The following is a 24,942-nucleotide window of genomic DNA, read 5'->3' as shown; positions in this document are numbered from 1 at the left end:
ATTTGCATTCATCAAAGATTTTAGGACACTTGTTTCAATTGGTGAATCTTGTACAAAATGAGGGTTTGAATTGTAACAAAGGGAGTAAAAGGTAAGTAAAAGGTGGCTTTTGTGTTGAGACCATACATTTCAAAGCAGAGTTAATAAAGACCTCAAAGAGAGGAAAGTATTAGATGATGTTGATGAGAAAATGGGAAAGCTGGCTTAAAGTCGATGGGAATTTGAGAATTGTATGTGTGCGGAATTCTGTGTGAGTGGAAATGGAATGACAGTAGTCACTCGCAGTCGCCTCAGTGGTTTCTTTCTCCTCTCGTCGTTCCTCTCTTTGTGCGATATGATTTGCTTGCTTCTGCTGCTACACAATTAAGTAATTTCGCCTTCTTCTTGTATAATGAGTTTGAAATTAGGAAAATATTTCTACCCATTTTTCTTCATATTTTGATATATCATTTTGATATATATTTCGGTATCATGTTCAGGTTTACTGGGGAAAATTGATCACTTTTGGGACACGTCAAGCCTCATAAAATCTTGTATGTACTTTGGTTTTAGAGTTTGTATTGCAGAAATTCACAAACTTTCTGATTTATCCAGTATATACGATCGGATTGCATGAACGTGGGGTGGATAAATGTGTGTTTGTTTGTTTGGAGGTGGAAGTGGAGGAAGAAATTGAGGAAATTACTACATTTGTTCGCGAAATATTTTATGAGGTGCTATGCTATTTCCAAATTCTAAGGTTTCTCTATCAAACTTTGTAAACATGAGAAAATTTGTCCTTGTCCTTTTGCTTGGTTATTATGGAACCTGAAATTAACTGTTTCAACGTGAATTATATGTGGAAAATCAACACTAAATTAACATGAGGAGAGAGTATTAATTATTTATCGGAGAAAATTAACACTGATACAAAGAGTAAGAGTGGAATTGGAAATTTAATTATCAGTGAAATTTTAGATGTATGCTTTGTACGGAAAATTAATGTTGACTGTTTTTTGCAAAAATGTGATGAACGCTGCAAAAGCTAGTCGTACATATATAAGAAACTACAGCAAAACAAACTATAAAACAATGTAGTTTTGAAATTAGGATGTTTCTTTTTACTTGGTAAAAAATATATGCACTGGTCCCATATATAATGCATGCATAGACTCAACATGAATCAAGGCACGATTACAATAATGAACAAATCAAATCACAACGGTTTACTGTTTCATTGCTGTATTTTTCATGACTTATTTTTGCTAAAACAGAATTGGTAATGTAGATATACATTGCAATTCACATTATTACTTTGACCGAAAGTAAGGACTGCGGCTGACATGTTTGCGCATGATAAAATAGATTAATTAAATCTTAGAAATCGATTAAACTAAAAACAAAGTAATAGGTAAAGTTATCACTCTTAATCAGGAAATGGAAATCCAGCATCTATACAGAATGAAGATGCTAATGGAGCGTCACCAGAGGTTTGACTCGAAGAATCAATACTACTTCCTGAACTGAGGTCGTCACAACTCCCAACCAACCCGCCTTGACTTTGACAGCCTCCTAAAAACAATGATTATGTAGAATTGTTAAAAGATGCACATGTTGATGTACACTTTCAGAATTGAAGTAATTAATTATAATCACCGCTTTCACGTGAATTCAGGTTTGCATTTTCCATCATTGCTTCGGCAATATTTTCTTTAATGTGGGAATCATTGTTCACAACCACTGCATCGGACTGACAGTAGGGATCAACAAGGCGAGGAGACTGCTCTAAACTACCTGAAAAGCATGTCACAATCGAGATTAATTATATACACACACTTGAGCAACATGTATTTGTCAATTATAATATCAATTAACATGAGAAATAATGCATAAATACGTACTTCCTGAGCTATCTTCAATAACGAATGGCAGTAAAGATGAGTACACGGGCATATTTACAGGGTTAGATCTAGCTGGCCGATTCGTAACATTGACTTCTACCGTTTCAATATCATGGACACCTGTTTTATTCGTCATGCCAGGAAGTCTAAAACAACAAATTCATTTAAGCATTAATCACAAAGTCCTGATTACAATTAAGTAGTATGTCAAATTATATTTTTGGTAAATAGGTTGTTGGCTTACAATGAGGGGTTAAAAACCTTAAAGGTAAATTGAGGTCCCATCCAGAGACGTCGATGTGGACCATGATGAGTAGTAATTTCAACCTGAGACAACCAACGCTCATCGATATTTTCATCCTTGGGAATACTTTTGCCAGATAGATGAGGATCCGACGCAGATTTCATGACAATCAGCATGTTATTCGCCTGAAGCGGGGGCTGAAGCTCTTTAATGAAGGATGGTTTGTTCAGCTTCCACTGAGCTTTGGCATGAACGGTCAACTCAATGGGCGTATCATCGGAAATTTTCCCATGTGAGCTATTACGTTGAAGGGCATCTACGTAGAAAGTACGTATTAGAACAATGAACAATTACGATAATTCAAAATAATAATGTTATTTGGTTAGTATTTTTTTATATGTAATGGGTGCAATGTCTTTTTAAATACCTATGCAGGGTTTGGGATCCAACAAATATTCAATCATGTTGCCAAAACACGTCATCACAAATAGAGAATCAACAGCAGACTTTTTCCGTTTATCACATCCCGGAACGACTGCTGGGTTGAAGAGTGGTTGACTTCTTGCCTCTGCGAATGTTGAAACCACGATGGACCGTTCCTCCTGAAGAAAAGTTTTTGCCTTTGACACTGGAGGAGAAGATCTTGGTGAGGAGGTGGAAGTCAGGCCGGAGGTGTCTTGTCGTAACTGTGCCATGGGGGGAATCGTTATGGGATGAGCCAGGTTGGTTGGGGGTGAGAATGAATTTGTGGATTGTGACAACTCGGTGGTCTTAATTGCGGTGACCACGGTTGTCGAAGATGGGTTGCTTCCAAAGGTAGTAACTGGAACTGGGCTGTGTCGTCCCGACGTTCCAGCATCGTCTAGACCCGCGGTCCTGTGGAATCTGCTCAGCCGATTCACGACCTTATGAGAGTTGTGAGTGCGAGCACTGATGGGACCACCGTAGGGAGTGATTGGAAAGACATGTGTAGTCCCACGAAGCGTGCTCACAGCCACCCACCTGGAGTCTGGTGCGAAGGAAATATTTTGAACTTTTGCCACTGTGTCCCCTCGGTGGAGAATGTACAAGTGTTGAACACTCCCAAGCGCTGAGCTGTAAGAAATAATGGGGTATGGTTGTTAATTTTCCACATATAAATTCAAATACATAGGTTATGAATTGTAGTAAAAGTAGTAGAAAATTAAAGCAATTCGTTACCTTAGTGGGTGAGGGTGAATTCGAAAGACGTTAAAGTCATGGCCTTGCTTATCCGCTGTCACAAGGAGCATTCCTGAGGGATCAAAGCTCAAAGAGGTTACAGGACTTTGTCGATGTGCAATAAAGTGAGCAATAACTGGAGCATGCATTGCCGAGTTGCCTGTTGACGTATCACTCAAACAAAACTCTCCAGATTTCAACTCTGTTAAATTAATAATGGTCACAATTCCTGGTTCTGGGGCCACGTTCTCGTTCCGTCCAGCAGGTCGATTTCCCGTAATGCTGCTCGCAACAGTTTCTCCCAACCCTTTCAAACCTTTGGTCAAGCTCTTTGCTGCGTAAAGCATGGATGCAGTGTACGACAAACTTCCCGACATTTCCATTCCTCCGCCGGATTGATAGCGGGGGAATAGTCGTCGATCCGTGTAAGCCAACCAGGTGGGTCCTAGTGACATGGGGTTATGCGTGGGAGCAGTGGGGACTGTTCCTAACTGTGAGATGGTAACCTTCGTGTCCAGCGTGTAGGGATCCACTATGATGATCTTGTCAAGGAATGACACCGCAATTGCAACCGGGTTGACCACAATGTCCAGCACACACTGAATAAACTTGGAACTCTTTATCGACTCTCCGGTTTTGAGTGAGAAAAAGGTGAGGTAGTTGGATCCTTCGCAAATTGCAGCTATCGGCCTGGAATTCTTGTGATGATCTCTCTCTTCATTCTTCGGGGTGGGAAGGAGTTGAAACTGCTTTAGTTGGGGTCGTTTCCATGATAAGATCTCGTTCGCCTCTCCAGTCACGTTGATTGTCCATATTTGAACCCCACTCGGATACCCAACCGCGAGGAGGAGAGGGGGCACTTGGCGCTGAAGGTTGTCCGATTTCCATTGTCCACCATGAAGACCTTTCAAATCCGATACCTTGAGAACTTCAAACTTTGCCCAGGTGACCATGTTCTCGGCGTCCTCCGCATGACCATATGGCTAGAAAACAAATTCAATTTTACTGTTTAGTTAGAATTCTTCATTGTACTCAAATTGTTAATTCATGGAGAGATTTAGGCAGCTCTTATATTTAAACTTTGCAAATTAATGTGACAATGAATGTTTAGTTTAAGAGCTTCTGCGACGCAGTGTAATTTCCATATGAGTCAACCATTATCATTGTCAATTAAACCTACGCAAAATATAAAAACAGACTGTATAACCCAAACAAAACTTCCACCCCATCCCACAAAAGTCTAATTAATTAGTTCCTCTCGCTCGCCACAATTTCTTACCTGGGGAGTAAGTCCGACTTCGTTGATAAGCCCAGCCACACTTTCCATGAAGGTCTTCTCACTCACGGGCTGAGGCCTCACCGTGTGCCCAGGCACCTTCGTGTTCGTGATGATAACACCCTTTCGCAAACTGTCCGCCGACATTTTTACCCCTTTTATTACTTTCCCAAATTTCCAAGATCCCCAACAGCACCAAAAATGTTCCCCACAACTAACTAACTAACTTACTAAATTTATACTACTTATTTGCTTGTATTATATATATAATATATACTTTTAGCACCAATCACAATGTTATTGCTCAATGTATAATTAAAGAAAATTGATAAACGTCAAATTACAATTTAATATACGTTTCTGGCTCTCGATATTTCTTACAGTTAATTATATATTGTACATTAAATCGAGAAATCCACATGCAAAGTTTTCTCTTGAAACAATTTCAGTGGAAATCTCTGACACAAAGGAACGCGTAATAATAATAAAGAATCCTACTAATAATACGATTTGCGTGATAGGTAGAGTTTTTTGATACTTTAACAATTCAAGATTTACTAACGATCCTTCCCTCTCCAGCAGCTGACTGAGGGCAAAATAATGGATAAGCCAACTAATATAACAATATAAATCCTTAACGTTTATTTATACTGCGACGTAGTTAAAAACCAAAGAGTATTGTATCATCTGCAGCTAAACCACACAGCTCATTGCACGCATTTACTACACCTCACACAATTGTTCAGAACTCGTATAAAACTGCACCCACATCAAAATAATTATATTTGAGGTTAACTACCCAGCACAAATAAATAAACTGAAGCTTAACATTAAGTACGTCGTCCGTTTTTTAAGGTGGCCACTTTACTGCCCAATAACAACAAAACTGCTGGTGGTGGTGGTTATAAAATTAGTTGGCTGGAAGAAGAGGAGACCAGGGGGTGTCAGCAGTGGGGTTACCTAACTTATCTTATCATGAGAGGATATGCGAGAAGAATTAATAATAATAATAATAACGTTGAACTTGTTATACGTGGTTCTTGGTGTTGGTTTGGTGGTGGTGAGCTTAAGAGTACTTTGTTTTGGTCTTTGCTGCTGCTGATGAAACAGATGATGGGGAGCGTTGTTGCCGTGCGAGTAGAGCAGGAAATTGGGCCATCTTCGCCTTCTTCTTCCCGTATGCTAACTCATCATCCTTGTTTGTTGGCGATAACAAATATTATTCAGCTCGATTTTTACTTGCCATCTCATTTGCTATATGCTTCGAGCAATGGAGGTTCAGAGAGGACAAAGTTCGTCAGAGTGTGTCGTACCAGGAAATAATTGGATAAGGTTATTAAGAGGAAAAAATGTTGGAAAGAGTAGCAGCGCAGATTGAAATATGGCTTCTTCAATTATTTCTTTTCTGGAGAAAGTTGAGATTTCAATCATGACATGAGATGACGTGATCTGGAGGAAAATGTAGGTGAACAAGAGAAAGTATAATAATAATAGTAATAGAGTCGCTCAGGTATTGCGGTGGGTTGGTGGTTTTCGCTAGTTTTGTTGTGTCAGGTATTATGGAAGACCTTTAGGTTGTGACCCTTGGAGGATTGGGCGGAAGAAAGTAATTCTTGTTGGTTGGTTGGTCATGTTTCTTGGGATTTACTTATTTTCCCAGCGCAAGAGTTGGACTCTGGACAACTTTGATGTGAGTAAAAGTTGTGACTGCTTTCACTTTCAGTGGTGTACATTAGCAAATTAATTGTTACTTGTGTCATGTCACATGACTCATGTGGGTTAATGCTCGAGTTGGTGACGTTTCTTATTTCATGTTGCATATTTGATGGATAGATAGCAAGTTCTCAAGTTTGTTTGTACCATAAAATAACAAAGGATTATAAACGCGTAAAATGAATGTGCATGTAGTTTTGATTCCCGAAAGGTCGTTAATTTATGGAAGGAAACTCACACCGCTTGCTTGATGGGGTAGAATATCAAAATATTGAGATATGGGTTGATTAAATAAGCGAAATAAATCATGGGATCACTAATGTCTTTCATATCAAATATGAAACTGGAAACTACAAGTCCACATTTGTCCTGGTGATCAATGATCATGTACCGTGACAGAGTTATCTAGTACTATTATTTGTTAAATCATGATTGTTGAGCTTTTTTAATGTCTCGGATGAAATCATATTTAATTGTGCACATATAAATTAGGTGCGGTAATACATTTGGTAGAATATAAATCTACTCAATTGTCTCACCTATCTATTTCTCGGGCTGAAAAGTTCCTCTCAATCTACATGCATCCTTTCGTGTAAGATAATTATGAAAAAAGCTTTGGCCTATATATCCCGAATAACTATGACTTTAATGCCCACAAATTAAACGCGAGCCTTATTAAATTAAGAACGTAGTTAAAAAGTGACATTAAACATTGATCAAACTAAATTATCCAAGTATGTGGCTCTTATTACATTAGTTTGGATTGAGTGGATATCGATGTTTTTTGAGGCTATACGATGCATTGTTATAAGAATTTGAAAGGTGATAAGTATATGACCATCTTAATTTATTTGTTTCGCTTCAAATGAGACAAAAATGTGCATTGCATGATAGCCATTAAAGTCGAAGAAGTGATTTTATTGGCAAATTTACTACGTTACGAATCAGACATCTACAACATTGAATATACATTGATAGGAAGATAAGGGAGTCGCATAACCTAATCAATAGGCGACACAAAACATTACATACATATTAAGATCATACACATTTAGTAATAATAAAATAGCATCAATCCAATGAAAGGGTGGGTGAATTCGGTCGGTTTTGTAACTGGTTGATGACCGCAAATTTGTTCAAGAACAGTTTTCATACACTGACAAAGGCCGAAGGTTAACAGACAGAATTTCTGGAGATTGTTATCATTATCAATCCAATAACAATTTTGCAGGTATTGCTCATCAGCTCCAATAGTCAAACCGCGACAACTTAATAATGAGCCAACCACCTTTCTCCTCTTTCACCTACTTCATACAATACATGCCTTATTATTGATTAGGGGATCTCTCTTCATCTGTCATCAGCTATATTTCACATACTGACATACTTTTAAAATGTTAAATGACGTGGCGGAATTATTTATTAGTGAGTATAATAATTATGTATATATGCAATTTTACCTATGGGACCTGTATAATATTTGACTTACTTCTAATCATCATATGTGTCAAGGAAATATGGAGTTTGAAAGCGAAGAATTAAGCAAATGCGACACACATGCTTTCAAAAGCAACGAGTGAAAGTGACAATGAAATTATGAGACATTATTTTCAAGCTAATAAATGATTTAAGACATCGTAATAATGTAGAGCCTGTAAGCTTAACTTTATATAATTTATAAGAACGTACATATCCTATAAGAACAGTAATAATTAGCATGTACTCGTAACTACATATATATTCTATACATATTTATGTATATAGGAAACTACAGTCAACTCTTTAATAAATTAATCAATAAACTTTTTAATTCCATAATTCTACATAAATGCAGCAGCCGCACATTGCTCTGCTAATTCAGTAACTTAACAATTCTTTTTCGTCTCAAGTTGCGTCTCCCAACTTCAAATTTCGCTACTAATTAGACAAGATAAGATAATACAAGTGTGTACGTTATACGCAATTGATTTCAACTAATTACATGGGATGAAATTCCCCAAAACCATTGTTGAAAACGTCCGAGTGGAAACCTGACTTTGTCATTTCTGGGCTCCGCTTACCGTCCATGAGGCGTTGTTGGGGCATCAGAAGGTATCTGGGATCCATCATGCCTTGATCCATTTTACTCATGGCCTGTGAAATGAGAGCAACACAAACACGGATTGGTTATAAATATTGGTTTAGCCCCAGTAATGAAAATGGGTAGGTAAAGAAAACAGTAAGGGTTGCAAATCTTGAGAAAACCAAATCTCCGTCTTTTTACAAGGGGAAAGAAAGCAGAATTTTATTGAGTGGGTGTTATGCGTGGGTGGGTAGGCGAATGACTAATATTTTTAGATAAACAATTTTGGAAACCAAGTGAGTCATGTAATTTAATAAGGAAAATGTATTTTTGGAAATTTTTCAAACTATTTTTTGATCCTACCTATGTCTATAAACTTTATCCACAAAATGAAGCAGAAAAAAACCATTGTACTCACTTTGAATCCGTATGAAGGCATTTTCCTCTTCATCGTCTCAAATTCCCCGAATCCTCCAGAGAAAGTATCTGATTAAGGAATAGAGAGAAAAGTAAGAATTATTTCGCATGGTCGGTTAACAGTGAGGCGAACATATTGAATTTGTTTCAAGTTTGGCAGCATAGTTTTGCACGAGAGGGATGCTAAACTAACCTCCATAAAATCCTGAAGCATCGGATTCTGGCCTTCGCTTGACTGGAGAAAAGTGACCAAAGTCTAGAATCGAAGAACAGTTGCATGTATAATTTCGCATGGCAAATAAGCGCATAATATGAAACAGAGACGCTTGTATTTCGTAAAACCCTACCGCGATCAAAGACTTCTTCATGAAATCCTCGAGCAGAAAATCCCGTTGGTGTCCTTCTGATTCGAGTCGTTTTAATAGCTCCAGATTTTCTTTTGCTTTCATCTAGTGAAGAAAACGCAATAAGGCAACATAAGTTTTAATTCGAGACGCAATAAACAAAGAAAAAATCAAAAGTTGAAAGGCGAGTTTGCATCCCAACTTCAAAATAAATTAATCAAGCGATTTAAATTTTCAGTGCAAGCAGATTAGTCGATCGAAGGCACATCTGCATATGTTTAAAAAACAACTTGGCAATTGCAATTTAGGCCTTCCCTGAACTGTAACAATAGCCTTGTTTGTACCCCCGATAATAAAGGGTCAATAGGAAATGGGAGCGGATGACAATTTGCACATATCTATAAAACAACCCGATGCAAATGTGTCTCACTTTTTTCGGGGAAACCAGAGAATCCGGATTCTTCCACAGGAAGTTGTTGTGTTGAGTTTTGGGCTTCAGTGTTATCATGGGCTTGTGGATAATCTAAAAGGTGGCTGGGGTTGTAAATTATTCTTCCTTCGGCGTAGTGACGATTTGTAGGACCAGCCCAAACTTCCATCCTCCACAACGTCATACAGAAGAGACACACCTAAAAATTATTTACGCAAACAAAAAAAACTGTTGATTCGACAAGTAGAAAGTATGTTTGTTTTATTATGGAAATGAATAATCTCAACAGGGGTCCATTACATGTATGCAATTATACAAATTTAGCACAAAGTTGATGAGTTACATAAAAAAATTTCCACACTTTCTGCCATTTTTAGAGACGCAGAATAGAATTTCCAGGACATTTCGTCATCAGCATTAGAATTTCCACGTTTATGATTAAAAAATAATTGGAATCACATCCTAGTCGCATGTTTGTGTCAAATCGTAATAAAATCCAGAGTCACGTCATATCATTATTTAAGCGGAGAATTATTGCTCCGAATTCTCCGAACAACAGGTAACATTCACAAAATTATGAACACGCGATAAAGAATGTCAGCCAAATTAGCTGATATGATTAGAGGAGTAGGAATAAAACAATCGTGCGATATAATAAAATGTCGGATTGATGCAAATATTTATTTGCTGATGAAATTGCAATTTCGTTAGTGGGACTAATTGGTGTTGCAAAATTTGTCGTGGAAAGCTTAGTTGAAAACTGTCCTATTTCCTGTCACCAATTGAGATTTTACCTGATATGCGTGGGCCAAAAAAATAAAATCTTGGTGGATAAAATTGAGAAAACACAAGTGTGAACTACGAACTGTGTACACGAGGCAAGTCTGGTCGAACTTTTGATCTTGTTGATCGAGTCATAATCACCGGATGTAAATTTTTTGACGCTAATAAGATGCTACATTTTACAAGATCATATCCTGGTAATTCTCTCAAGGAATTTAAATTTCAGCAAAGCTTTCAAACTTTCAAGGACTTGGGGGCATAACTACAGCCATAAATAACTAAGCCAATTTTACGATGAGGAGAATACTAATGCGGAATTTTTAAGAACAAAAACGTGTGACTCTATATTCTTTTGAATACTTTGTGACCTTTCTTCAAAGTGGATTTGATAATATACATGCACAAAACGGACAAAATTTGAATACTCTTATTACGCTATTTATTCCTAAGCTTTTATAATGACAGTCAACGCCAACAGCAAAAAATACATTCTCAGTTGTCATCAAACAAGTCAAACTTTCCCACTTTGAGACACATACATAAACTGATGAATAATGATGATTATTATAATGGTTCAAAAAAGTGTCGCACAAATTGTCTCCGTCATAATTCTTTTTATATACATACATATTTCGCCTTTGTAAGTACTTTAACAAAGTAAATGTTACGTGCCCTTTCGAATGTTGTAAAATGGCAACAAAAGCATGGGCGACTCGACAATAAAACGCTTTGTATGTACATGCTTTCTCCCCCAGATTCTGTTTTCCGCGTCATTGTGTGGACATAACAAAACAAAGGAAATGTTAATCGTGTGCTTGTTTGGGCGTGCTTGATCTTCCCAACTATTTCCTAATTAAAGGATAAAGTTTTCACACCAAAAATATTGCATGACTGGATTCTTAGCCTATGAAACGATGCCAACATATAACAAGCTCGACTGGTTGTGAAATTAGTTTGAATCCGATTACGAAAGAGGGAAAAACAATATTATAAACAGTGGTTATTTGAGAATTATGTAGGAGTACTAAGGTGACATTTTATCCGTAAAAGCTTCCGATTGCATAATAAGACGAGAAATGTGAGACGTCTCAAGTTTAAACCAAAAGCAGGTGATGAGATGTGAGGCCTTTCTCCGAATTATTTCTGTGGGGGCTTCCCTTCCCCCTGAGCTGACAAACTTTATCTGCATATAAACTCGTAACCTGAAAACTGCTTCTTTTTAAGAACAAGGAACCAGACCAAGTAAATAAATTCCAAGTTGACATTTTTTGTTTTACTCTTTCTTCAGTCAGTCAGTACTTAGAAAAAAAGTGTGTTGTGTGTCTTACGGTTGTGAGGAAGTGAAATTTTTAGAAACCGTTTGAACAGATGGAAATTCCCGTGACAGTGGACATGCAGAGTGACTAAATTCATTTAAAATAAGAAAAGACCAGCGTGGAATCAATCTTGTACAGGAGAGGAATGACTCCAATGACGTATGACATTTACTCCATTCTCAACCTCGGGGGATAAGAGTCACATGGGGGCAAAAGAAACTAAAAGCCTTGTATGCATATCATGCCTTAATAATTGGATTCAATTACAATAAAAGAAAGTTATTTACAGTTTCTTTCCCTCTCGTGTTCTGTCTGTATCACATTATCAGAACACGTTTAAATACAAGATCCACTGCACCAAATCGAATTTTCTCCGACTTGGATTGAGTTAACCTTTTCGTTAAATGTTGAATTCTATCAATTGTTTTTTGTTTCGTTCTTTCACTGAGTCTGAAAAAACGTCTGGAAAGAGACGTAGGCATCACGAGTCGTCTTTTTGCGGTCTTTGGGGACTTGTTGCCTGTCCTACATATGTACATACTCGGAGAGATGTTGCCTTTTAGATTTTTTTAATGTTTGTACAAAGAAACACTCGAAAATACTAGAATGGAAAGTCATGGTGATCGATGAATACAGACCAGAGTTCAGAAACCTTTATGTAAGTTTTGTGGACAATGGTCAGTCAAACATTGCAATGAAACCCCCGCTTATTTCTATATTTGCTGAGCCAAAAAAGAAGTAAACCAAGGAAGTAGAAATATGCTATGCTAATGCCCGTATCTTTCGTATTTAAAAGAATCAGAAGGTTCTTACCAATTGCCAACCAACCATGATGACGATGATAATGACGCTTCTTGGTGGTTGCTTTGTTCTTTTGAGGAACGTCTCTGTCGTCTCCGCGTCAGATGATGGTTGCAGCAAAAGTGAAACAAAAAGTTGGAATTGTCTCAACAACCCCGACGACGACTTGTCCCAAATCCTTGATCTGTCTCTGCAACCGTTTCAAATCAGAGGTGATGTGAGAATGGGTGAGGGAGGATTTGCCCTTTTATACTCTCCTCTCCCTGGTCTTCGTCTGCTAAAAATCTACCAACAGCCTGCCAATTCTGCTACCAAGTTGACGCAGATCCCTTAAAAAAGGCAGAGAGGGTATCCGAACGGGAGATTTGCGGCCATGTGTGTGTATTCGATCTTGCCTACGTGTTCACCCCCATCAATTCACCCATTCTAACCAGCTCATCATCATTGGCAATAATTTGCGTGGGATTCTTCTTGGCCTTAGATACTTTTTGCATTTGGTGATTCCGTGACGCAGAAATGTTTCAGTATGTTTTGTCAGCGGGTTGTTTCACTCCTTTCGCTTCCAGCTTGATTCTCTGAGATCAATATGATCACCATGTTGTACGCCACGGCTGCTGTCTTATTTCAGGGGTTCATCAAGTTAAGTGACAATATTTGCGTTCAAATGTTGTACCTCTAATTAAATGGGGAAATGGCAAAGAATAACATTAATTTCGCTTTCACCGTCGCCTATGCATGCGTCATACTCATTATTTCTTTAGCATAAACTTGTTCCACGCCATGCAAGTTATGATATAAATATTTAGGTGCCGGTTTTATTTTTACCAAATGACTAGGAGTTTCGTATGCATGTATAATTTCTATATTTTTCATGTTTTATAAATTTGAGAAATTCGGTTAGGTTTATAAGAGAAGGTTACGAATTATTAAGTACAGTAGCTCATAAACGGTAATTATACATATAGATCCGTATTTTTTGTCACTTATATAATTCCGACAAATCAACGAAGAAGACCTACAAAGAAGACCAACAATTTTGGGACTTTCTCCGAATCTTCATCGCTAATCCAGAACTCATGTCAGAATGCGTCACCGGAACACGTCTTTTCGAAAGGCCAACCGCGATTGAAATTTGTCATAAGAGCGGTGAGTTGAATTAGAAAGCTTTCACTTCCCGTGTCGTAGATGGATGGGTGGATTAATTTACGAAGAAAAAAGCGGCATCAACCAGGACGGAACGTATACGCGGAGATGAATTATTTAGACAAGAGTGGTCCAAAGATTCTCATTTGACGTGTCCAACAATCATCGTTGTAAAGGTTGAGAAGGAAATCTGGCTTTTCATTCGTCTCAGATACTGTCAGCACGCGCTTTAAATTTTTTATGCCACTCCCACTAACGGCCACCAGAGTGCAAAAGGTTTATTAGTTTAAGACGAGGACGACCCATTTTGAAGTTCAATCGGTTACCCACAACTCCCAAACCAGAAAGCCCCACCGGATGGAGAAAGGTTAAAGTCGTAGTTGGAAGAGTTTACTTCTTATCGTGCAGGTCACTAGTGACCTGCACTTTTACCCAGTCAGCCAAAATAGGTTATGGCGGTTGTGATTTCATTTATTTACCTCTCCTCAGTCACGTAACCATAAGTTCTTGTGCTAAAGATAACAAAATCATAATTTTAAGAATGAGTCCAAATAATTTATTAATGTGCTACTAGGAGCAGCAGTGCATGGCATGTCAGTTGGTCGGTTGTTGCATGTTGAACTAACAGCTACCCTTCTGACACATTTTTTATGAGTGATTGGATTTACTCTGAATTTTGCTCTATTGTCACTTTCACATGCTCCTTATCATGCATAATGTGGGTCGTTGTCTTAAATGAAGGTTTATCAAGTTGGCGATGAATGAATGAGTGATGAGGTGCGTTTATTTAAATGCGCAATAAAAAAGTAGGTTTCAACAATTACAGCCATATTGTGTTTATTTAATTACAGAATCGATTAGCTAACGACGGAAACTGTGACGTTGATATGCTTTCTCTCCCGTGTCCTGAACTGTCGCAGAATGCCCCGTTATCAATCAGCTCTCTCCAGACTCGCTTCCTCATACACGAAATCTGCATCCTGTGTTCTCTCGTCGCGTCTCATCTCGCCTCCGCACACTCCTTCTCGTCCAGTATCAACTCGCTTAAATGTACAATTATGAAAAAGGTCACTCAAGATTTGTAATTTTTGAAGTTTCATACAAATTCACAATCAAATCCGATGCAATTTCTGTTTCATTACGTATTTCCATTAGTATAAAACGTAACATAAATTGCTTGCGTAAATGTAATCATGATCCAATATCGTATTGCAAATATGCGCATTATCGTCTCTTTGCCTACTGATAAGTGAGACTTTCGAGGATGCGTTTAATGAGTGCACATTAACAGAATTTGTAGGCGTGCTGGAGAAAGCAGCAGGATGATTAGTGGAGAAGTTCAGCTATGACTTGCTGCTGGTAGAAGTAAGGTTGGGCTGGGTTTTTCTAGCTGGAGAGTGGGTTTGGTTGGGCTGGTGCTGCTGGTGAGGAAAGGGTTGCAGGGAGAACTTTCTCCCGGAGGCGGATCGTACTTCCCGTTCAGCCAGGGTGGTGGTGATGCTGCTGGTGGTGGTGAGGTCGCCAAGTTTTGCCTTAGAGAAGAACGGGCGAACGTACCGTGTTGCCATCTCTCCAGTCTCCAGCTCCGAGGAAATATAGGGTGAGTAGAAGTACCGACGGAAAATGTCAGTTCTCGGGCACCAGGACTCGGCTAGATCCTCATTTTAGAGGGAGATGTGAGCAAAAGTAATTACCACAACTACACCCATGGACGGATGGATTTGTGTATCCAGCCTATACCGACCCACGGACGACCCTGTCAGCAACCCTGCCGTCGACTCTGCCGTCTAGTCCCAATAAACAATGACCCGGCTGCTGGCAAACCAGCCTAAATCCGGACCACCCACTCCCACCACTCCCCAGAGCTAGGCTCCTCTCCCACATATCCCGATAATCCAGAGTACCGCATCATCACAACACCCAACACTTTACGGGATGAGATTAGGATAGGAGACAAATAGGACGAGAGGAAAAGTTCCGTTAGTTTAAAGAGGTAAATATTTTATTACTCAATTGTGCACACTTCCAGATTCCACTCCTAGTCATTCAATGGATATCTATGCATATTTCGAGACGAGATGTGTTAGTGGTTGAAAATTGAGCCCACTCAAAATACACACTCATTTCATTTGTGTGCTAGAAATTGCTAAATAATCCACTATTTTTTTTACTAGATATCAGAAAAAATCTCCTCTTCACGTGTCCATCAATTTGAAGGAAATGACACTTTGACATGTCATTGACGAGCAATATCGAAACCAACTGGGCAGGAGTAACCGGAACCGTAATATTAACACACCCATCCATACACCCACTCACTCTTTTAACGAGTCGTGAGCAGTGAAATGGGATTTACTCGACAAACTGACTATAAATCACGAGTGAGACACTGCTTCCTCCATGCATTTTACTCCAAATATAATCCTCTTCGCCACGGGAATATGCAGGATCGTCACAACCATTAAAGAGACGAACAAGAAAAATGTGTAAATGGAAAGGGTTGCTCCGATTCTCAGTAAAAGATCATCGTCCATCATAAAAGGATGAACACAGTGGTGGTGTAGTAGTGTGGATGGAAATGCGTGAAACTAAAAAACCTGTCCGATGTTTTAACACAGGTTTAATTAACTTTAACCCAAGAGAAGGCCAAAAAAGTTATACACCACAACCAATAACCAACCATCGCATTTGACCATTATATTATATCATGTGACTGTGTGTCCCCAAAATTATAATTCGAGTATACATTTCCTCATCACCATCATCATCAAGTGATCTCCTAAAAAGCCATAATAACAATAATAATAATAATCCGTAATAATAGTTAGCACACCAATAATAAATGTACAGACCTGGTCCTAGTTTTTAAATTGGTAGTTTTAAATCGTAGCTAGATTTATGTAGGTGCTCATCGTCATTAAAATATAGTAAAGTAGGCTCTGTAACAAGTAGGAAACTATTGAAAATAGGGGGAGAGGAGTAACCGAAAGAAAGTAACATGTCGCCATAAAAGTGCCCAAAGAATTAAGTTTTCTAAGTAACTGCTTAAACCAGTAACCCGATTCTAGTTTGTTTTTTCTTCACGTCTTGTGTTCACCATTTTGTATTAATTTTATACATTGCACAACACTTAAGGTCAAGCTTAATAAGTAGGAAGTACATAATAGCTCGTCGGCTTTTTGTATTTAAAAAACGACACGATCATTATAGTGTCCAGACATAAAAAACATAAGTAACCTGAGTGACCTCAACAAGCAATTAATAAAAATTACAAAGAAGACAGAAGACGCCACTACAATAATATAATTAACGATTAATGATAAAAATACAAGACGACGAAGATAACTAGTTGGAAGTGATGATTGATTGAACTCTCATTATGATGATGACTACGAACCCACAGTGTAGATTCTAATAGACTTCCGTAACATACATACAAAGCGTACACACAGACAAATAAAAATAGTCAAAAATTAAGCCGGCTATCGGATCAATTCATTCATGGTGTGCGGGTGTTCTATGCAAAAAAATGTGGAACATTTTGTGCCACGACGGACTGATTAATTGAGTCTATTAGAAATATTATCAACGAGGTGTAACGTGATGGAGATGATCGAATAGGAGATTACAAAGGTATGTACATAAATCATGTATTTAGTCAGGAGGACACAAATTGTGGTGCAATACTTCATTTACTCACAAAAAATGCGTCTTTACAACAAAGTTCATAAATAATGATCGTATAAATATTTACAAAATATTGATGACAATATAAATAAAATAAAAGCAAACTTTTTATTTTATGAATTTTTAGAAAATACGGAAACAAAGGATACTTTCTCCAAATTGTCGTATACTTAAAATCATGATGATGTTCTGCGACGTGATGCCAACAATCTCGGAGGACGGGAAATCAAATGTATGTAATTCTCTGAATTGTGCATTATGCGTATAGAATTATTTTTATGTACCTATGCACTTTTTTGCACTCTTGGTTTATCGTGAACCTGGAAATTTTTGTTCTTGCAGTCTTTTGCTGAAGATGCCAACTTTGAGCAGCTCATGGTCACCATGTTGGACGAGAGGGATAAGCTGATGGACAGTCTTCGTGAGAATCAGGAACGACTCACGGACACGGAAATGAAGCTTACGGACGCTCAAAAAGAACGAGACTCTCTCTCCAGGCAGTTGTCCGCTAGTCTTCCTCAGGTAGAAGAACACAGTATTATTACATGAATATTATGTGGGAAAAGTATCACTCACTCCACATCATGACCATTATTTTAGGAGCTTGCAACGTTAAACAAGGAATTAAACCAAGCAAGGGAACAACTTCTTGAAAGAGAGGAAGAAATCTGCGAATTAAAAGCAGAAAGGAACAACACACGTGTAAGTGCAGAAAAATGAATTCATCGCATGAACCCCGACTAAAATTATTCACTTGTTGCAACGATAGCTTCTTCTGGAACACTTGGAATGTCTTGTCTCACGGCACGAACGGTCGCTCAGAATGACGGTCGTAAAACGCCAAGCAGCCGCACAATCGGGAGTATCGTCAGAAGTGGAGGTGTTAAAGGCCTTGAAATCCTTATTCGAACATCACAAAGCATTAGACGAGAAGGTGGGTGGCGTGGGCGATGTTCCTTTACATGTTGCCTAATAAATCTGCTAGCATGCTATAATATATTCTTTTCTGGTTGCCCTAGGTTCGTGAGCGATTGAGAGTTGCGTTAGAACGTGTGTCCCAGTTGGAAGATGAGTTATCCCAAACGAAAGATGAGGTACGCAGATTGAATTACTAAAAGAAGTCTTAGACTATACACTCCGAATAATAATTATAACGGGTAATTTGACATTTTTGTAGTTAACCGATTACAAGAGTGGGAAGAAAGTCGAGAAAATCAACGGAACCATGGACGGTACAATGGAGAACAGTTCTTCAGTGGTTAACCTAACGGTGAAAATATAATTGGACCAGATTTGTGCAAACAGAACCCATCCTATATTTGAACTCAATTGAATTTGAATTTGCAGGGCGCTACCAACGGTATAACGGACCCCGATATGGAGAAATCGAAAATAGCCGAATTACAAAGCACACTTGAAAAACACGTATGTGAAAAATTGAGGAATTCTAACACATTAATGTTCAGTTGTATACATATGTCATCAACCACATTTCTGTTTTTATTGGCAGTTGTCTGAGTTAAATTCAGCACAAAGAAGATCGGCCGAGCTTTCTAGTCGAATATCGGATCTTGAAGAAACATTGTCCAGAACTCAACGCGATTTTGTTAGAATGCAAGAAGCCAATGCCAAGCTGCAAATGGATCTGAGAGAGAATGACGCTCAAAAAGGAGATCAAGTACGTCGTCCAAGCCGTCTTATTTGCTCACAAGTTTATACTATATTTTCTTGTATCAACTATTAAACCATTTAATTCTTTTAGGAGGAACGCATTGCCACATTAGAAAAAAGATATCTGAACGCACAGCGGTACGTATTTCGACAACAAAAATTATGAAATTTTTCGAAAATATAATCTGAAAATATAAATCATTCATTTTTGTAATTCTAGTGAATCTACCTCTTTGCACGATCTCAACGACAAATTAGAGCAAGAGTTGCAGCACAAAGAAGCCCAGTTGAAATTGCAGGAAGAAAAAAGTCGAGCTCTGCAAGAAAAATTAGAACTTTCAGATCAAAAATTAGCACAACTTTCTAAAATGCCAGACATGGAAGAGGAACTGAAACAAAGACTGCAAGCGTTAACACAGGTTAGTAAATAAATTGGGATGTATAAATTATCCCATAATGCATATTTCGTCATATACTTTATTGTTCCACTTAAATTGCAGGCTCAAGAACGGCATGGATCGGCAGAAGAGCGGATTGCACGACTAGAAGCACAAGTTGAGGAGAAGAACACAGAAACTGTGAGATTAAACCAGAGGCTGCGTGTTAACGAGGATCACAATTCTCGACTATCTGCCACCGTCGATAAACTTCTTGCAGAGTCAAATGAGCGGTTGCAAGTTCATTTGCAAGAAAGGATGCAAGCCTTGGACGAGAAGAATGCGGTATGTATTTATTATTTAAACACTGGATTAATTCCTCATTAATTTATTATTAATATTGTTTATTTTCCTATTTAAAAGTTAACTCAGGAGTTAGACAAGACTAGAAAAGTACTTGAGGAGCTTCAGACTGATAAGGTATGCACGATGAGATTATCTAAAACCACGAGCAAACTCAGATTCCCAACTATGATAATGAACATATAATTGACATTGGTGAATTTCGTTCTAGACGGAACTAATGAAAGAATTGACAAAGACAAGACTGGAAATGGAAAGTTGTAAAAGACAGCTGGTAAGTTAAACATAATGATAAGTATATTATTTAGTAGTAGTACATATGTATGATGGTAGAATTTGTGTTGATAAAATTGTAAGTAATTTTCCTCGTAATTTTAGTATCAGCAAGAAATAGCGTATAATATTCAGCAAACTGAGGCCCTAACCAGGTTTGAAAAAAATTATGAAAGAACATGAAATTTAAAAAAATGTGTACTTGTTTTCTGATGACATTCGGTTTTTGTTTGAATTTTTCCAGAAGTCTGAGCCCTAACCCAGAAGCATCTTTTGTAAGGACAAGTAGTCATTCCAGCTTCGATACCCACTCGCTCCCTAGAAGGCTTGTTAAACACTCGGTAAAAGCATAATATATGATACGTTTAAATGAGTGAAAAGTAACGACGATTTGGTTCAGGTTGACGCCGAGTGGGATGCAGTAGAACAAGCCCAAGTTCTCGCCAATGTCCAGCAAGCATTTGACCTTAGTGATGCGGAGGCGGATGATTCCGAGAGCATATTTTCCGTGGCTGAAGTTTTGTCCCCTTCGCAACAAACGGATGCACAAACCTTGGCTTTAATGCTTCAAGAACAATTGGATGCAATAAACAACGAGATCCGGTTGATTCAAGAAGAAAAGCAAAACACGGAGGCGAGGGCGGAGCAGTTGGAGTCGCGAGTGGGATCAATAGAGCATGTCAACATCATATCTCGAAGGGGAGGTCCCTATGATCGAGCAATGTCGCCTCCTCTTAGTGGGCGCAGTCTTGAAATGGGGGGTCGTGGTTTGGATCGGCCTTTATCACCACCATTAAGCGGTCGGTCTACGCCACGTTCGTCAAATCCGTCGCCACAGTTGGATTATTTGCATAAATTCCACACGGTATGCACCTTTGTTTTAAAATGTTAACTCTAAGTGTACGCACGACCTAAAAATAATATGCATTTTCTATGTATACTTGGCTGTGTAGGTCCCAGCATCACTATCTCCCTGTAATTATTACTCATCCCCTGGGTCCATAAACGAAGCCATGAACCAAATGTACCATCAGAGCAATCTTACCATGCCAGGTATGGGCTAAAATTATTATTCAACTTTTATATTTCAGCCGTTGCTTAATATTTTCGTGCCATGCTTTTAAGGTTTTAAGCCAAATTTATATTTGTTTGTTTTCAGACATGAGTATGATGATGGGAAACAGATCCGATGCTAGTCCTCCCACGCCAAGATCACTACGACTGATTAACAGGTAGAGTTCCCACTAATTTATTGCGAATTATTTGTTTCAAAGACAAAAATTAGGTTATAAAGTGGTTTCTAATTCTGATTCTGATTAACAGCGCTTCCGGACCTATGTTGGGTCAGTCCAACGATGAAATGAGGAATGCGTCCATGATGTCACACGCCGGGTCTTCGGATTACATGTCAGGAACGCTTCCACTTCTCATGAATCAAGGTGCCTATGGCCACGATCCACGATCTGGAATGAGCACGATGAACTCCACCTCATCCGCCGCCATGCAAATGGCGGCAGCTGCGGCGAAGAAGAAAGGCATTAAATCTTCTCTAGGTCGATTATTTAGCAAGAAAGAAAAGGTACGGATTGACTATGTGTTTATTACTAAAAGAATTTTCCGCAAATTTATTTTAATTGTACTTATTTTTTCTTGTTTTCTCTTAAACAGGGCAAAGGCAAAGACGTAATTTATGACCACGGCGGTTTTGACAGTGATAGTAGTGCAACTAATGAACCCACAGTTACCACATCAGTCAGTAGCATGAGTCTACCACTAGCAGGACAGCAAATAAATATGGCAAACATGTCAGCAAAGGCGGATTTCGACAGGAGAAAAAAGCGTAAGACGAAACTTTTGTCGGAAGCCATGAAAGCGGGGACGCCGTTCGCCCTGTGGAATGGACCAACCATTGACGCCTGGTTGGAACAATGGGTGGGGATGCCAGCCTGGTATGTTGCAGCCTGTCGTGCTAACGTCAAGTCGGGAGCAATTATGAGTGCACTCAGCGATACTGAAATTCAACGTGAAATTGGCATCAGGTGACTAATTTGGTTTTAGTCTATTGGATTTATTATATTTGATCTCCTGAATTACTGGGATTTGAATATAACGGATGCTCTGAATTTGTGCAGCAACCCTCTACACCGATTGAAATTGAGACTAGCAATTCAGGAAATGGTTTCATTGACGAGCCCATCCGCCCCCACGGCATCCAGAGTTGCACATTTAGCATTTGGAGACATGAACCATGAGTGGGTTGGGAATTACTGGTTACCATCGTTAGGCCTACCGCAATACAGAACGACGTACATGGAGTGTCTAGTTGATGCCAGAATGCTAGATCATTTAACAAAGAAAGATTTAAGAACACAACTCAAAATGCACGACGGTGCCCACAGGTGAAGAAAATATATTTTAATGACCTAATTTAAGAAATATTTACTTGAATCATTAATTACACATATTATTGTTTTATTTGTGTAATGACAGAACGAGCCTCCACTTTGGAATTATATGCTTAAAGCGACTAAATTATGATCGCAAAATGCTGGAAGAAAGACGCAGAGCTTGTGAGAATGAAAACATTGATCTCTTGGGTAAAGACGTTAATTTATTTACTTTTGAAACTGAATAATTTAACGATAATTAGAAAGTCAGATAAAATAATACTTTCATTTATTGATCTCTTAGTGTGGTCGAATGACAGGGTATGTTTTGGATTTTTAATTTCATTCTAATCTCTTCTCAATCATTGAACATGCAAGTTTGGAATATTTTTTATGTAATTGTTTCATTACAGGTTATGAAATGGGTTCAATCAATCGGTCTAAAAGTGAGTTGAAATCGTGAATCTAATTATTTTATATTTGTGAGAGAAACTAATTCTAAGTAAATGGTTCTTTTTTTCGTCTGCTAGGAATACGCTATGAATCTTCAAGAATCTGGAGTCCATGGAGCTCTAATTGCACTTGACGACACTTTTGATCCAAATCTAATGGCTTTGGCTTTGCAAATTCCGACGCAAAACACTCAGGTATGTTTGGAATATTATATTATTGTTCGCTAGAATTTCTCAGAGACTGAGGTCATGAAATTGACGAGATTACTCTTGGTTCCTTTTAGGCAAGGCATGTATTGGAACATGAGTTTCAAGGGCTACTTAACATGGCTGAAAGAGGAGTCGTGCCACAAGAGATGTCATCTTGACCAATGAAGGTTCTCGAAGTATAAAACCAAATCAATACGAAGCAGCTGGTGTAACTTAATACTCAACAGTGAACGTTTCAACCTCACCAAAAAACAAAGAGAAAGTCTCTAAGTCTAAGAATAGGACATAATATTGTATCATTATTGATATTTACTAAGGACCGAAACTGACTTGATTGAATGATTCCACTAATTGGAAAGCAGACTACTAACTACTACGACGACGACGCAGATGACGACGATAATCATATCGACAATTGATGATTAGGTGTTTTCACACGGCAGCCCAGTAAAATGCACACCATTTTCCCTTAAACACACACATCACAACCTTGATTGCAAATACCACCACAAGTAAAAGAAGATGAAAAAAGAAGGGAGAGATAATCCTACCGTAATAAGTAAACTACCCGACAACCAACCCACCTCTTATACTACTCTAGAACGGGTCATACTTATGTAACAGTTAAAAAAGTAAATTAAGACGGTTATGATTAGTTCAAAACTATAAAATGGTTGGGAAATCGTAATAATGACTTTTTTGGTCACACGTTTAATGTGACTTAAAAATTGAGCACATGGTGGATCAAGGACGAACGACGTCTAAAGATATCACTTTCTCCCAACCACCTGCGCTAAAAAGAACACGGTGGGGTCAAGCAAATGTGGTGATGTGAATCCATTGAAGAAGAAGAGTCTCAGCTTTCAACCAAATAATGACAGACAAGAAAAATTGAATTACTGAAAATTTTAAGTCATCTCTCAGTTTCAGTCAGTATTAGTGACCTGGTTCCTCGGTCGATATCACTCACTACCATGTTTGTGGTATTGCTGTCAATATTTATAAAATTTTGTGCTCCAGTTTTACCGGACTTGACAAATATTGGGTAACATTTAACGAATTGTTTGCATTTTTTTTCACGGAATATTTTGTCTTGAAAAATCAAAAATAATAGTAAAAACTGTTTGACTACTGAATTCCTACAATACGCTCTGCTCGTTGTTCGCATTATTTTTGCATATTTCTTGTGTCGCGTTCCTTAGTTGGTTCCTAATCTGTATGGATATGTATGCTTTTTATGCATATGTAACGAGGGGTACTTCATGTGAAACACTTTCACTTCATCCCTCTCATTTTCAGAGGAGAAAGTACATACATAAAATAGAAATGCTCCGTTATTGTTCAGAAATATTAGGTTAGGCAGCATTTATTAAATTCAATAACTAATTTAAATCGTTGGTTTTGCAATTATTACGACTTTTTCCAAAATGATAATGGTCTATTTTTTGTGTCTTTATTTGAAATTTTTATCAAAAACTTTCACCCAAATTTAAACGAATTAATCTCATTTCACACCATTTCGTCTTCTGACTTCTAATCCTAATAAGTTGAGACTCGACTCCAGTATTCTTCTACTTGCTGTCTGTACAGTGCAAATTGAGATTTGAGCGATGCTGACATTGCGATATTGTTTTTTTGCAAGACGGTAAACGTGATCTTTGATTTTGATGCCACTTTTTTCGAACAATATTGGACTTTAACCAACTTGAGTGGGCACAATAGGGCTCACGAAGCCAACAAAATTGATAAATAGATCCATTATGTACAATGGAGAAAGTCGCAATACAATTATTACACGAAATAACAAAATACTGCATACTGCTGTTGGTGCCTCTAATTATTTAAGATTCACATTTTTATTGTTTCTGTCCAGCAATGAAAAAAAGTGAAACCTTGACATCGCTATAAATGTT

General features: G+C 38.2%; 3 protein-coding genes across 3 annotated transcripts; 1 reads left to right on the top strand and 2 right to left on the bottom strand.

The window, feature by feature from the left end:
- Positions 1 to 1,199: 1,199 nt before the first annotated feature.
- Positions 1,200 to 5,856, bottom strand: LOC110851252 (breast carcinoma-amplified sequence 3 homolog). Its single transcript, XM_022098955.2, has 7 exons — positions 4,604 to 5,856; positions 3,325 to 4,307; positions 2,552 to 3,219; positions 2,125 to 2,440; positions 1,881 to 2,026; positions 1,636 to 1,773; positions 1,200 to 1,551 (listed from the first exon to the last, which is right to left on the bottom strand). Exons 1-7 carry the CDS (start codon positions 4,745 to 4,747, stop codon positions 1,406 to 1,408), a joined length of 2,541 nt encoding a protein of 846 aa, XP_021954647.1. The 5' UTR covers positions 4,748 to 5,856; the 3' UTR covers positions 1,200 to 1,405.
- A 1,336-nt stretch (positions 5,857 to 7,192) lies between these two features.
- On the bottom strand, positions 7,193 to 12,837 carry LOC110851193. The gene is made up of 6 exons (XM_022098864.2): positions 12,479 to 12,837; positions 9,567 to 9,765; positions 9,140 to 9,241; positions 8,986 to 9,048; positions 8,794 to 8,861; positions 7,193 to 8,446 (listed from the first exon to the last, which is right to left on the bottom strand). Exons 1-6 carry the CDS (start codon positions 12,494 to 12,496, stop codon positions 8,291 to 8,293), a joined length of 606 nt encoding a protein of 201 aa, XP_021954556.1. The 5' UTR covers positions 12,497 to 12,837; the 3' UTR covers positions 7,193 to 8,290.
- A 2,314-nt stretch (positions 12,838 to 15,151) lies between these two features.
- On the top strand, positions 15,152 to 24,176 carry LOC110851452 (liprin-alpha-1). Its single transcript, XM_022099228.2, has 28 exons — positions 15,152 to 15,602; positions 15,784 to 17,242; positions 17,424 to 17,528; positions 17,639 to 17,818; positions 17,897 to 17,998; positions 18,066 to 18,230; positions 18,316 to 18,390; positions 18,474 to 18,566; positions 18,644 to 18,721; positions 18,807 to 18,974; positions 19,059 to 19,105; positions 19,188 to 19,386; positions 19,468 to 19,689; positions 19,768 to 19,824; positions 19,919 to 19,981; positions 20,086 to 20,135; positions 20,225 to 20,321; positions 20,381 to 20,845; positions 20,934 to 21,033; positions 21,140 to 21,212; positions 21,304 to 21,559; positions 21,649 to 22,019; positions 22,113 to 22,379; positions 22,471 to 22,577; positions 22,672 to 22,688; positions 22,781 to 22,813; positions 22,898 to 23,014; positions 23,104 to 24,176. The coding sequence occupies exons 3-28, from the start codon at positions 17,475 to 17,477 to the stop codon at positions 23,185 to 23,187; spliced, it is 3,540 nt and encodes a 1,179-aa protein (XP_021954920.1). The 5' UTR covers positions 15,152 to 15,602; positions 15,784 to 17,242; positions 17,424 to 17,474; the 3' UTR covers positions 23,188 to 24,176.
- The last annotated feature ends 766 nt before the right edge of the window (positions 24,177 to 24,942 follow it).

This window comes from Folsomia candida, unplaced genomic scaffold (genome assembly GCF_002217175.1).
Source record: "Folsomia candida strain VU population unplaced genomic scaffold, ASM221717v1 Fcan01_Sc006, whole genome shotgun sequence".
NCBI classification, from domain to species: Eukaryota; Metazoa; Arthropoda; class Collembola; order Entomobryomorpha; family Isotomidae; genus Folsomia; species Folsomia candida.
Note: the sequence above shows the minus strand (reverse complement) of the source record. Positions and strands in the feature narration are given on the sequence as shown.

Excerpts from the sequence above, each read along its gene's own strand:
- LOC110851252 (XM_022098955.2), bottom strand. The coding sequence starts at position 4,747 with ATGTCGGCGGACAGTTTGCGAAAGGGTGTTATCATCACGAACACGAAG. Across the intron at positions 2,441-2,551 it reads GGATCCCAAACCCTGCATAG|ATGCCCTTCAACGTAATAGC; the intron begins GTATTTAAAAAG and ends CTTTCTACGTAG. Across the intron at positions 1,774-1,880 it reads TATTGAAGATAGCTCAGGAA|GTAGTTTAGAGCAGTCTCCT; the intron begins GTACGTATTTAT and ends CATGCTTTTCAG.
- LOC110851193 (XM_022098864.2), bottom strand. Across the intron at positions 9,049-9,139 it reads TGAAGAAGTCTTTGATCGCG|ACTTTGGTCACTTTTCTCCA; the intron begins GTAGGGTTTTAC and ends CTTCGATTCTAG. Across the intron at positions 8,862-8,985 it reads TGCTTCAGGATTTTATGGAG|ATACTTTCTCTGGAGGATTC; the intron begins GTTAGTTTAGCA and ends TTCCTTAATCAG.
- LOC110851452 (XM_022099228.2), top strand. The coding sequence starts at position 17,475 with ATGATGATGTTCTGCGACGTGATGCCAACAATCTCGGAGGACGGGAAA. Across the intron at positions 18,722-18,806 it reads AAAGCACACTTGAAAAACAC|TTGTCTGAGTTAAATTCAGC; the intron begins GTATGTGAAAAA and ends TTTTATTGGCAG. Across the intron at positions 21,213-21,303 it reads TCACTACGACTGATTAACAG|CGCTTCCGGACCTATGTTGG; the intron begins GTAGAGTTCCCA and ends TCTGATTAACAG.